This window comes from Schistocerca serialis, chromosome 11 (assembly GCF_023864345.2).
Source record: "Schistocerca serialis cubense isolate TAMUIC-IGC-003099 chromosome 11, iqSchSeri2.2, whole genome shotgun sequence".
In the NCBI taxonomy this organism is placed as follows: domain Eukaryota; kingdom Metazoa; phylum Arthropoda; class Insecta; order Orthoptera; family Acrididae; genus Schistocerca; species Schistocerca serialis.
In genome coordinates this window covers 121,885,872-121,899,006 of record NC_064648.1, presented here as the reverse complement: position 1 = coordinate 121,899,006, position 13,135 = coordinate 121,885,872, and the positions used below count along the sequence as shown (strand labels likewise).

Below are 13,135 nucleotides of genomic sequence, written 5' to 3'. Positions count from 1 at the left end.
TTGACCACTCCTTACAGAATTTGACACTATGTGCACCAGAGATGTTAACTTGTACAGCGCCAGATTTGCACCTGGTGGCCAAATTTGGAACTAATTTTTTTTCAAGTCTAAATCAGTTCCGCATTAACACATTAGCGTAGCTATCAAGTTCCGCTGCCATACGTAATTATAACTGCGCGGCAGGTCTGCCATTGAGAAGGATCGTATTGCGAGCGCCGGCAGCATAGCGTGACCCACACAGAGGGTATCATGTGATAGCATAGAAGGCAGAGCAACTGCCCATACAGTGGACGCCGTACATGGCACGCATATCGCTGTGAATTTCGCTCGGGTGTATGCACTTTGGCCCACAGATATCGTACTTTGCCGTTCTCTAGTGCGTGCTTCAGACTACAGAGTTATCCTAAATGATGGACCCATTTACAAAACTTCGTATTTATTCAAGTATGAGGTGCATTCAAGTTCTAAGGACTCCTATTTTTTTTCTAATTGACTACTCACCCGAAATCGATGAAACTGGCGTTACTTCTCGACGTAATCGCCCTGCAGACGTACACATTTTTCACAAGGCTGACGCCATGATTCCATGGCAGCGGCGAAGGCTTCTTTAGGAGTCTGTTTTGACCACTGGAAAATCGCTGAGGCAATAGTAGCACGGCTGGTGAATGTGCGGCCATGGAGAGGGTCTTTCATTTGTTGGAAAAAGCCAAAAGTCACTAGGAGCCAGGTCAGGTGAGTAGGGAGCATGAGGAATCACTTCAGAGTTGTTATCACGAAGAAACTGTTGTGTAACGTTAGCTCGATGTGCGGGTGCGTTGTCTCGGTGAAACAGCACACGCGCAGCCCTTCCCGGACGTTTTTGTTGCAGTGCAGGAAGGAATTTGTTCTTCAAAACATTTTCGTAGGATGGACCTGTTACCGTAGTGCCCTTTGGAACGCAATGGGTAAGGATTACGCCCTCGCTGTCCCAAAACATGGACACCATCATTTTTTCAGCACTGGCGGTTACCCGAAATTCTTTTGGTGGCGGTGAATCTGTGTGCTTCCATTGAGCTGACTGGCGCTTTGTTTCTGGATTGAAAAATGGCATCCACGTCTCATCCATTGTCACAACCGACGAAAAGAAAGTCCCATTCATGCTGTCGTTGCGCGTCAACATTGCTCGGCAATGTGCCACACGGGCAGCCGTGTGGTCGTCCGTCAGCATTCGTGGCACCCACCTGGATGACACTTTTCGCATTTTCAGGTCGTCGTGCAGGATTGTGTGCACAGAACCCACAGAAATTCCAACTCTGGAGGCGATCTGTTCGACAGTCGTTCGGCGATCCCCCAAAACAATTCTCTCCACTTTCTCGATCGTGTCGTCAGACCGGCTTGTGCGAGCCCGAGGTTGTTTCGGTTTGTTGTCACACAATGTTCTGCCTTCAACAAACTGTCGCACCCACGAACGCACTTTCGACACATCTGTAACTCCATCACCACATGTCTCCTTCAACTGCCGATGAATTTCAATTGGTTTCACACCACGCAAATTCAGAAAACGAATGATTGCACGCTGTTCAAGTAAGGAAAACGTCGCCATTTTAAGCATTTAAAACAGTTCTCATTCTCGCCGCTGTCGGTAAAATTCCGTCTGCCATACGGTGCTGCCATCTCTGGGACGTATTGACAATGAACGCGGCCTCATTTTAAAACAATGCGCATGTTTCTATCTCTTTCCAGTCCGGAGAAAAAAAATCGGAGGCCTTAGAACTTGAATGCGCCTCGTACAAACGGAAAATCAACGAGCTTTATACCAATGAAAAGAGTAAGTTTCAAAGGTTTTTTCATAATGTCTTTCATAATCTTTGCTAACATTACCATAAAATGCGAGACCCTTCTCTTTCTCAATGGGGTTGAGGGCCTACACAAGTTGTAGTGGGTAGGGCTTGTACAGCAAACCCTCTCTCAGAATTTTCCGTAGAGTTGGCTCGGCTATTCCAAGTTCTCGACTGGCTCTATTGGTAGACTTACTAGGATTGCACACAAAACTGCCTCGAATCCGTCAGACATCATCCTTTGACTCATGTGGTCGGCCTGTGCTTTTCCTCTGTTTAAATTGCTAGTGCTTTTGCGAGTTGGTAGTTGAGTACCAAATTTGGTACCACATTCCAGATACAATTTGCGACTCACTTTTCGCGAACTCTAGAACGCAAAAACCTTGGGCTCCACAGTCGCCATCTCACTGACAACTGACAGTGATACGGAATGATGGTCCTATCGCCGCGCGAACTCTAGCGGTCGCTTCTGAAACCGTCACCGGCCGCCCGCCGCCTCCCACCAAAAACCTTGAAATTTCCTCTTCTCATTGGTATAAAACTTATTGATTTTGGATTTTTACTTGAATACATAATTTTTTTTGAAATTAGGTTCATCATTTAGAATAACACTGTATATCGTCATGAAATTCCAAAATGCCAGCTGCAATGTCAGATAAGAAAAAAATTATTGCGCGATACTTTCCGATCCTCCCTCGTAGATCGGCGGTAAGTGGTTTCGCCTCGGTCATAAGAACCTACTCTGCCTACATTGCTTGCATGATTGACTATATGAATGGAAAAGTATAGTGTTTAGTGTAACATTAGTTGGAGTAGATGGAATGAAGCTCAGGTTTCTCTAATGAAGCCAAAAATTTGAAAATAACATGGTGCTGTTTGTATTTGTTGCAGTTCGCGACGCTCAGAGTCCCACGAGAAGTTCCAGCAAAGACTCCAGCGCGTCCTCGGCGCCATTGCTCAAAAGCGTTTCGGAGGTGAGTAAAAACTCTTTTTGTGTCCTGAGATAGTAGATTCAGATTTTAAGGGAACCGAATGAGATATTTGTGAGATCCTCCAGTTGGCTGATTCGATTTGGGGGAAAGGGCCAAACAGCGAAGTCATCGTTCCCATCGGATTGGGGATGGATGGGGAATGAAATGGTTCAAATGGCTCTGAGCACTATGGGACTCAACTGCTGAGGTCATTAGTCCCCTAGAACTTAGAACTAGTTAAACCTAACTAACCTAAGGACATCACAAACATCCATGCCCGAGGCAGGATTCGAACCTGCGACCATAGTGGTCTCGCGGTTCCAGACTGCAGCGCCTTTAACCGCACGGCCACTACGGCCGGCCGATGGGGAATGAAGTCGGCCCTGCCCTTTCAAAGGAACCATCCCGACATCTGCCTGAAGCGTTTTAGGAAAATCACGGAACATCATAGAACAAAGATTAAGGAAAGGAAAACCAACGTTTCTAGCATTTGTAGACTTAGAGAAAGCTTTTGACAATGTTGACTGGAATACTCTCTTTCAAATTCTGAAGGTGGTAGGGGTAAAATACAGGGAGCGAAAGGCTATTTACCCATTTGTACAGAAATCAGATGCCAGTTATAAGAGTCGAGGGCATGAAAGGGAAGCAGTGGTTGGGAAGGGAGTGAGACAGGGTTGTAGCCTCTCCCCAATGCTATTCTATCTGTATATTGAGCAAGCGTAAAAGGAAACAAAAGAAAAGCTTGGAGTAGGTATTAAAATCCATGGAGAAGAAATAAAAACTTTGAGGTTCGTCGATGACATTGCAATTCTGTCAGAAACAGCAAAGGACTTGGAAGAGCAGTTGAACGGAATGGACAGTGTCTTGAAAGGAGGTTATAGGATGAGCATCAACAAAAGCAAAACGATGATAATGGAGTGTAGTCGAATTATTTCGGGTGATGCTGAGGGACTTAGATTAGTAAATGAGACACTTAAAGTAGTAAAGGAGATTTCCTATTTGGGGAGCAAAATAACTGATGATGGTCGAAGTAGAGAGGATATAAAATGTAGACCGGCAATGACAAGGAAAGCGTTTCTGAAGAAGAGAAATTTGTTAACATCGAGTGTTGATTTAAGTGTCAGGAAGTCGTTTCTGAAAGTATTTGTATGGAGTGTAGCCATGTATGGAAGTGAAACATGGAGGATAAATAGTTTAGACAAGAAGAGAATAGAAGCTTTCGAAATGTGGTGCTACAGAAGAATGCTGAAGATTAGATGGGTAGATCACATAACTAATGAAGAGGTATTGAATAGAATCGGGGAGAAGAGTAGTTTGTGGCACAACTTGACTAGAAGAAGGAACCGGTTGGTAGAACACGTTCTGAGGCATCAAGGGATCACCAATTTAGTACTGGAGGGCAGCGTGGAGGGTAAAAATCGTAGAGGGAGACCAAGAGATGAATACACTAAGCAGATTCAGAAGGATGTAGGTTGCAGTAAGTACTGGGAGATGAAGAAACTTGCACAGGATAGAGTAGCATGGAGAGCTGCATCAAACCAGTCTCAGGACTGAAGACCACAACAACAACAACAACAATGGAACATCTGAACCACAATGGCCAGACGAGGGTCTGAAGCGTCATCATCCAGAATACGAGTATAGTGTTCTAACCACTGCATCACCTTGCTCGGAAATTCTACAGTAATTTGGAAAACGACTGTCTCCTTCTAGCAGCAGTTTATAACAACATGCTGGAGCTACTAAGGGTACCTAGCTACTGGAAAACAATGCGCAGGTCATTCCCATTCCCAAGAAAAGTCGTTTTTGAGTCATCAGTCTACATGTGGTGCTCCCCAAGGTTCCATACTAGGTCCACTATTGTTTCTTGTGTCATCTGTTACATTACCAGATGCCAAGTTTGTCTTATTTGCAGATAATACAAACATTGCAATAAATAGTAAATCAAATATAAATTTAGAAATGGCAGCTAATGAAATTTTTACTGACATTAATAAGTCGTTCATAGCCAATTCACTGTCATTGAACTTTGAAAAGACCCACTACATGCAGTTCACAACTTCCAAGAGATTTCCTTCTGGTGTTTGTATAGAATATGATGACATGAAAATAGGAGAAGTTGAGAGTGTAAAATTCTTGGAATTACAACTTGATAATGAATTCAGTTGGGAGCAACATACTAACGAACTGCTAAAGCGCCTAAACAAGTCTGTGTTTGCAATGCGAATGATGTCAGACATAGGAGATATAAATATTTAAAAAACTGGCATATTTTGCTTATTTTCACTCCATTATATCATATGGTATCATATTTTGGGGTAACTCCACAAACAGAGAAAGAAGTTTTAGAGTACAGAAGCGTATAATAAGAATAATGAGTAGTGTAAATCCAAGAACATCATGTCGAAACCTATTCAATGAATTGGACATATTAGCCACAGCTTCTCAGTATATTTATTCCTTAATTAAGTTTGTTGTAAATAATACATCTCTTTTTCCAACTAACTACTTAGTACACAGTATCAATACTAGGAATAAGAACAATATTCATAAAGATTTATAATCACTTACTCTTGCCCAGAAAGGAGTCCAGTGTTCAGCAACGCATATTTTCAATAAGTTACCAGCAATCATTAAGAGTTTAGTTTCAGACAATGCACAATTTAAACATAATTTAAAAGACTTTTTGGTGCCCAACTCCTTCTATTCCATCCATGAGTTTCTCAACAAGTGCAGTACACCATTTTAATGAAAATTTATTATACTTTAATTTTTAACAATACTTGGTTGTAACAGCCTAGTAACTACCTACTGTGTGAATGATGGATGTATGGAAAGCAGATGTAAGCATTAAACCTGTAAATATTGGAAGCTTAAATTTAATTCATGTACATAATTTTACTCTTTATTGACTGGGGATCATTAAAATTAATGAAACTCAAGTTTTTCTAGTTACATTTTTGTAATGTGTTTATCTGACATGTTCCAGACCTAGGAGGATTCCCTCTTTTATGGGTGTATGGAATGAATAATTAATCTAATCTAAATCTAATCTAATCTGACTGGTTTGATGCGGCCCACCACGAATTCCTCTCCGGTACCAACCTCTTCATCTCACAAGGGAAGGCCGCCAATTGTGAAATTCAGATTCGATTCATACTGCGCATAATAAAAGTTCATGGCCAGAGGTGTAATGTGGCAGAGCACCAAGATGCACTTCTCAGCCGTTGTCGAGAAAATCGACAGTTAAAAGAAACCATTGCGGTGAAATACTCTCTACGACTAAAAATTTTTTACAGCGTCGTGGCGCAGCGGTAAGCGCTCGGGTTCGTAATCCGAAGGTCGCCCGATCGAATCTCGCGCCATGCAATTTTTTTTATTATTAGTTTTTTGTAATTCAAATATATAATTATATATAATTTATATATATATATATATATATATATATATATATATATATATATATGACTATTAATGAATTGCTTATGCATGTTGGTGAAGGCGGATCGCTCTCCAATTGCACCGCCTCCATTTTTCCGTTTTTTTAACAGGGTGTACCCAAGCTCTCACGTCCGCACTGATTTTCGACGATGTTATAAGTTGCGCTAGGGACCGCATCTACCTTCTTTCGAAGTTAGCGGGCAACTACGCTGTTATGCGGCGGCTCGTTTCGACCCATTCAACATCTTAAACGAGCGAGTAATCGAGTTCATATTTCATACCTGCCACAGCAAATTTGTGTTCATGGGGTCGCTATTCTAATTCGAACGTTTGACTTACGCTATACGTATTCGTTTCGGAATATCGTTTCTACGTCTCTCGTTAACTATACGTGGTTAACATTATGAAGACAATTAATAACATTTGTGAAATACAACTTTGTTTGCGGAAAACATAATGATGATCGAAGTCGCCAGTTTTTCCACGACAAACGACTTTCAACAACTTATTATATGCATAATTGTTGCAACTGACTCCCGGGAATTTATATATATATATATATATATATATATATATATATATATATATATATATATGAATTACAAGAAAACAAATACTTACGACCCGTGGCTGTACCCTTTCTGGATACAGAAACTGTCCGACTGCTGCCCTGGCCAGCACATTCTCCAATCTCTCACCAATTGAAAACGACTGGTCAACGGTGGGCGAGCAACTGACTCGTCACAATACGCCAGTCACTACTCTTGATGGATTATGGTATCGTGTTGAAGCTGCATGGGCAGCTGTACCTGTACACGCCATCCAAGCTGTGACTCAATACCCAGGCGTATCAAGGCCGTTATTACGGCCAGAGGTGGTTGTTCTGGGTACTGATTTCTCAGGATCTATGCACCCAAATTGCGTGAAAATGTAATCACATGTCAGTCGTAGTATATTTGTCCAATGAATACCCGTCTATCATCTGCATTTGTTCTTGGTGTAGCAATTTTAATGGCCAGTAGTGTATTTCTACATTCAATACTTTGTATGCATGCCTTTGTTCTTAATCAACATTCTTATCCTGTTTGGCATAGTTGTCATTAACTTTTCACACGATATCTTAATATCAGTGTCATGGTGGCACATTTCCTCTAGTTTCTCCATGAGACCTGTTCTGGTTGTTGCAAATTTCCTTATCCTCTATTTCAGTATAGGCCATACATTTTTAATTGGGTTCATATCAGGGCTATTGCCTGACCAGGGCAACACTTTCAGTTGCTTTTTCTTTCAAGTATTTGGATCACTTTTGGCTTTGTGACAAGGTGCCACATCATGCAAAGAAATAGTATCTTTGTTAGGAACAATCATCTATTTGGTGGGAAAGTACCTTTTAAAGGATTTCTTTATTGTTCTCGCCTCGTTGTCTATTCAACAATGTGTAATCTGCCAGGACCTTTCACGGAGCTCACGCTACAGACCATAACGGAAGTTGGATGCTTCACACATTGCTGCACACACTCACCTTTGAACTGTTCTCCAGGTCTGCAACGAACGTACTGGTTGCTTTCTTCCCTCACAGTGAATGCAGATTCATCACTGAAGCATTCCTGAAGCATGAGTACGAAGTTGCAAGTTAGGAAAGTTGTGAATATTACCATAAGAGACCTCAGCAATCCCAACATTCAAATGTGCATTTCTTCAGTATCAATAAAACATCATAATTTCAAGCTAAAACTCCTAACTTTAGATATCAGACACACTTAATTTACCATATCATTGCACATACCGTAGTCCAATCCTCATTTGTCCATTCCTGAAGTTGTTTAGCCCACTGCAATCGTTTGGTTTTCATGGCAGGTGTGATTTTTCTGCTTTTTCGTTGGTCGGCATTGCCGTTAAACCACTTTCAAACAGCCTTCTCCTCACTGTCACAGCTGAAATGTCGTGTGGCTAGGGCCTCCCGTCGGGTAGACCGTTCGCCTGGTGCAGGTCTTTCGATATGACGCCACTTCGGCGACCTGCGCGTCGATGGGGATGAAATGATGATGATTAGGACAACACAACACCCAGTCCCTGAGCGGAGAAAATCTCCGACCCAGCCGGGAATCGAACCCGAGCCCTTAGGATTGACAGTCTGTCACGCTGACCACTCAGCTACCGGGGCGGACTGAAACTTGAACAAAATGGTTCAAATGGCTCTGAACACTTTGGGACCTAACATCTGAGGTCATCAGTCCCCTAGACCTAGAACTACTTAAACCTAACCTAAGGAGATCACACACATCCATGCCCGAGGCAGGATTCGTCCCTGCGACCTTTGCAGCAGCGCGGTTCCGGACTGCAGCGCCTAGAACCGCTCGGCCACACCGGCCGGCAAACTTCATCACCCAAACCTTTCAGCTGATGGATCATGTCTGTAGAAGTAAGTTTACGGTTCATTCTTGCCACGTTTGTAAATCTTCTCATTGTTCTAGGGCTGATTTTTCTTTTAAGTCCACATTTTTCTTTCCTATATGGCTTGTATTCACCACCTTTCTGCACTGAAAATTTGATTCTGCTGACAGTTTTCTGTGATATTCTGTCAGAAATTTCTTGCTTTATATAGCAGTTTTCAGCAAGAAGTGATACGACAGCCGAAACTTCACGAGGTGAAACATTTTGGGTCCCATAGCCTCACTTTCTTTGGAAACTCCACGGTTTCTTCAAGTAGCTATAAACACAAGCTATACAATGTCTTGTTAATGTAGCATGAAGTTGATAGAATAAATAACAAGTTGAAGTACACCACAGAAACATAAAACATTACTGTAGAGCTGGCCTTGTTACCGAACGGTTCTAGGCGCTGCTGCTACGGTTGGAGGTTCGAATCCTGCCTCGGGCATGGATGTGTGTCATGTCCTTGGGTTAGTTAGGTTTAAGTAGTTCTAAGTCTAGGGGACAGATGACCTCAGACCCATAGTGCTTAGAGCAGTCTGAGCCATTACTGTAGACACAGTTTCAAAGCATGTGCACAGACAACTAACACCAACACCAAATGTTACCAACTGCGAAAAATTCAGTGATCTGCGAGTTGTTTGGAACGGAAATTTCGTGTCATCAATCAAACCATTAAAACAAATAAATTATTACATTTTTATCTCCTATTTTTACACCACAAAAGAGTATCAAAAATAATCGTTTAGTGTAATAATTTGAACACGTCTGTAAACCTAATTTACAAATGGTTCAAATGGCTCTGAGCACTATGGGACTTAACGTCTGAGGTCACCACACCCCTAGATCTACTTAAACCTAACTAACGTAAGGACAGCTGGCCCGGGGTGGCCGAGCGGTTCTAGGCGTTACTGTCTGGAACCGCGCGACCGCTACGTTCGCAGGTTCGAATCCTGCCTCGGGCATGGATGTATGTGATGTCCTTAGGTTAGTTAGGTTTAAGTAGTTCTAAGTTCTATGGGACTGATGACCACAGCAGTTAAGTCCCATAGTGCTCAGAGCCATTTGAACCATTTTTTAACCTTAAAGACATCACAAGCATCCATGCCCGAGGCAGGATTCGAACCTGCGACCGTAGCGGTCGCGCGGTTCCAGACTGAAGCGCCTAGAACGGCTCGCCCAAAACGGCCGGGCCCCATTTTCATCCTCATGGTGGCGTTTCTAGCGCCACTCTTATGCGGCTGGCTCAAAATTTGAATAGACGCCATCTTTCAGATGTAGGAAAGCGCCTACCAACTTTCATTATGTCGTACAACTCCTTCTTGGTACTGCAGTTTTTTTCTGTCCGTGTTTTTTTTATGAAGTACGCTTTTGCCGTGCACTGTGAAGTGGCTTTGCGGAGTATAAACGCAGATGTAGGTGATGCAGACTGCGGAATATGGCTCACGGGCACAGCTGTCGGCTACACAGGTCCCAACAGACAGCGAGACGTATGCCGACTGTTTGACGCAGTTAAGCTTTTGAAGCGAAGCCGCCAGGCGCACCGCATATGGAAACCCGACCCCCCTGCTCTCTGTTTGACTAACAGCGGCGGCCAGACGTCTGCCTCTGCCTTTGGCTTTGTCTGCCTTTGCCTGGCCTGTCCCGCGACCCGCGAGCGGCATTACGCTCGCCACGAGACTGAGAGATAGCTGCGCCAGGGCTCTGCCTTAATAACACGCGCTGACGTCACCACTCTGCGTGGGCTGCCGGCGTGGAGCACCTGGGAGCGGCGGCTGTCGCTCGAACAACCGGTTTTCGGTTCTGTCAGTTTTTCTCGCCACGCCAGTTTAACCTGGGTGTTGGAAACGCTGAAATAACCGATTTTCGGTATTTTATTCCTATTTTTTCCCGTAGGAAAAGCTTCGCTCTGTCAGCTTCGAGAAACATTGAATCAAAATGTTAAATTAAACAGGCAAATAAAAGAAAACTTATTCCTACCACCGTTCGCGCTTTTCTCGAAAAGTGATTGAAGTTGTGGCCTTAAGTACAAAGACAGGTTTGATGTATCACTCACACTACTGTATCCTGTGGAAGCCTTTTCATCTCCGAGAAACTACTCCAACCTACATCCTTCTCAATCTGCTTACTGTATTCATCTCTTGGTTTCCCTCTGAACCGTGAATTTACTTTCATTCAAAATCTTCGTGGAAGTAGTTGCCAAAGAGTAACTGATAAATTAATTTTTTTTTATAAATGCACATTTTATTTGTAAAAGCCTCCTTTTTTTTTAAAACAGATTTAAAATTATAATCAGAAAGCACCCTGTAAATATCAAATTAAAATTTATTCAGAGGCAGAAATAACATTTTTTTTTATGTATAGTACGAGCTTTCGGGCTGAGAACCTTGCCGCTCCCTTTTAATACGGCCGTAGTCACGACCGCTCACAACAACCTCTGAAGGACTACACTGGTGCAAATGTGCAACACACCAGGTTACTTTAAACTAAAAATTTTAACAACTCACACAAACACATAAACTATGCATTCCCGTAAGAGGGATGGAAATTGTACAAAACACTCACGTTAAAAATTATTTGCTACCGAAAGTGGAACTTGATTTTAAAAGAATTCTTAATGTGGAAGGGTGGCAACTTTATATACTAAAATCACCATTTAAATAAAAAACCCATAAAATGCAGTCTTACATAAAATATACAAACATGCTCTACATTACACATATACCGCCTCTCAAGATGATACGCAAGATTAAAAGATATATCAGGAATTCGGCCGTTACACTTCAAGCAATACATTCGTTTACACCGAATCCGACAAACATGACAGAGGCAGCTATTAACGTACGGCAGACACACAGACAGACACTAACTGCGTAACAAATACGGACAGGAGGCAGATGAGCAAGCTGTAGACGAGAGACTGACCAAGAACACAAGTAGAATTTAACAAGTAAGTGAAACAACATATCACCAATCACCTAACTTCTAATAAACTGCGATGTTTGGCGAAGACCTGGCGCAGCACCCCCAAATCGCTCTCCCGGACCGTCCGCTGCCAGCCGCTTCAACGGACGCAGGAAGGCGCGCCGATCTCCCGTCTCGCGGCGTCGCAGCTCGCGCCGGCCAGACCGACGTCGTGGGTTGACTCCTGTTGCTCTCGTGTCGGCCGCGAAGCCACTACCCCTCGCTATACGGCGCGGCCCACTGGACTCACGTGGCGACCTCACATGCGCCGACGCTCGAGGCGGACCACTCGTCTTGTGTCCCAGTGCACGACCGACCGACCAACCGATCCAAGCGCCAATGACCGTTGCCCGAGCAACTCGAGCAGACTCAGATGCAGGAACTAAGTGCCCAACCGGGCGACCACTCGCTGAGTTTTCTTACTGGTGGAGTGGAAAGATTCTCATTTTGCCGGCTCTAAAGTTTGATCCAAACAACAGACATACTAGCACTCCGGGCGACAGACAGACACTGACTGCCCCACACTGACCCGGCTGACCAATGACTAGTCTCACCCCGACTAATGCCGAGCTCACAGCGCCCCTTAAATGCCCGTGAACAGGCAACCTTTCCCCTTTCCCACCAGAGGGAGACACCAAAGCTGCGATCCCCACAGCGGCGCCACCGCCAGAAACGGAGGGCGACTGCTTCACACTACGCGCAGCGGCGCGCACTTCAAAACAGCAGTTTTTACCACGCCTCACCCTCTACGATTTTTATCCTCCACGCTTCCCTCCAGTACTAACTTCCCCCTTGATGCCTCCGAATGTGTCCTGCCAACGGATCCCTTCTTCTAGTCAGGTTGTACCACACATTTCTCTTCTCCCCAGTTCTATTCAGTAGCTCGTCGTTAGTAACATGATCTACTCATCTAATCTTCAGCATTCTTCTGTAGCATCACATTTCACCAAAGCTTCTGTTCTCTTCTTGTCCACACTCGTTATCGTCCATGTTTCACTTCCATACATGGCTACACTCCATACAAATACTTGCAGGAGAGACTTGCTGACACTTAAATCTATACTCGATGTTAACAAATTTTTCTTCTTCAGAAACGCTTTCCTTGCTATTGCCAGTCTACATTTTATATCCTCCCTCCATCGACCATCATCACTTATTTTGCTTTCCAAATAGAAGGACTCATTTACTATTTTAAGTGTCTTATTTTCTAATCTGATTCCCTCCAGCATCACCTCATTTAACTCGACTACATTCCATTATCCTCGTTTTGTTTTTGTTGGTGTTCATCTTATATCCTCCTTTTATGACACTGTCCAGTCCGTTCAACTGCTCTTCCAAGTCCTTTGCTGTCTCTGACAGAACTACGTCATGGGCAAACGTCAAATTCTTTATTTCTTCTCCCTGGACTTTAATTCCAACTCCAAATTTTTCTTCTGTTTCCTTTACTGCTTGCTCAATACACAGATTGAATAACATCGGGGGTACGCTACAACCCTGTCTCACTCTCTC

The 13,135-nt window shown here is 43.4% G+C and overlaps 1 protein-coding gene across 1 annotated transcript in view; it reads left to right on the top strand.

The window, feature by feature from the left end:
• The window catches only part of LOC126426523 (pleckstrin homology domain-containing family G member 5), a 556,069-nt gene that overhangs the window by 135,626 nt on the left and 407,308 nt on the right, over positions 1-13,135 (top strand). The window contains exon 3 of the mRNA XM_050088427.1: positions 2,709-2,791. Coding sequence (XP_049944384.1) covers positions 2,709-2,791 — 83 coding nt within the window. The remainder of the gene's footprint in view (positions 1-2,708; positions 2,792-13,135) is intronic.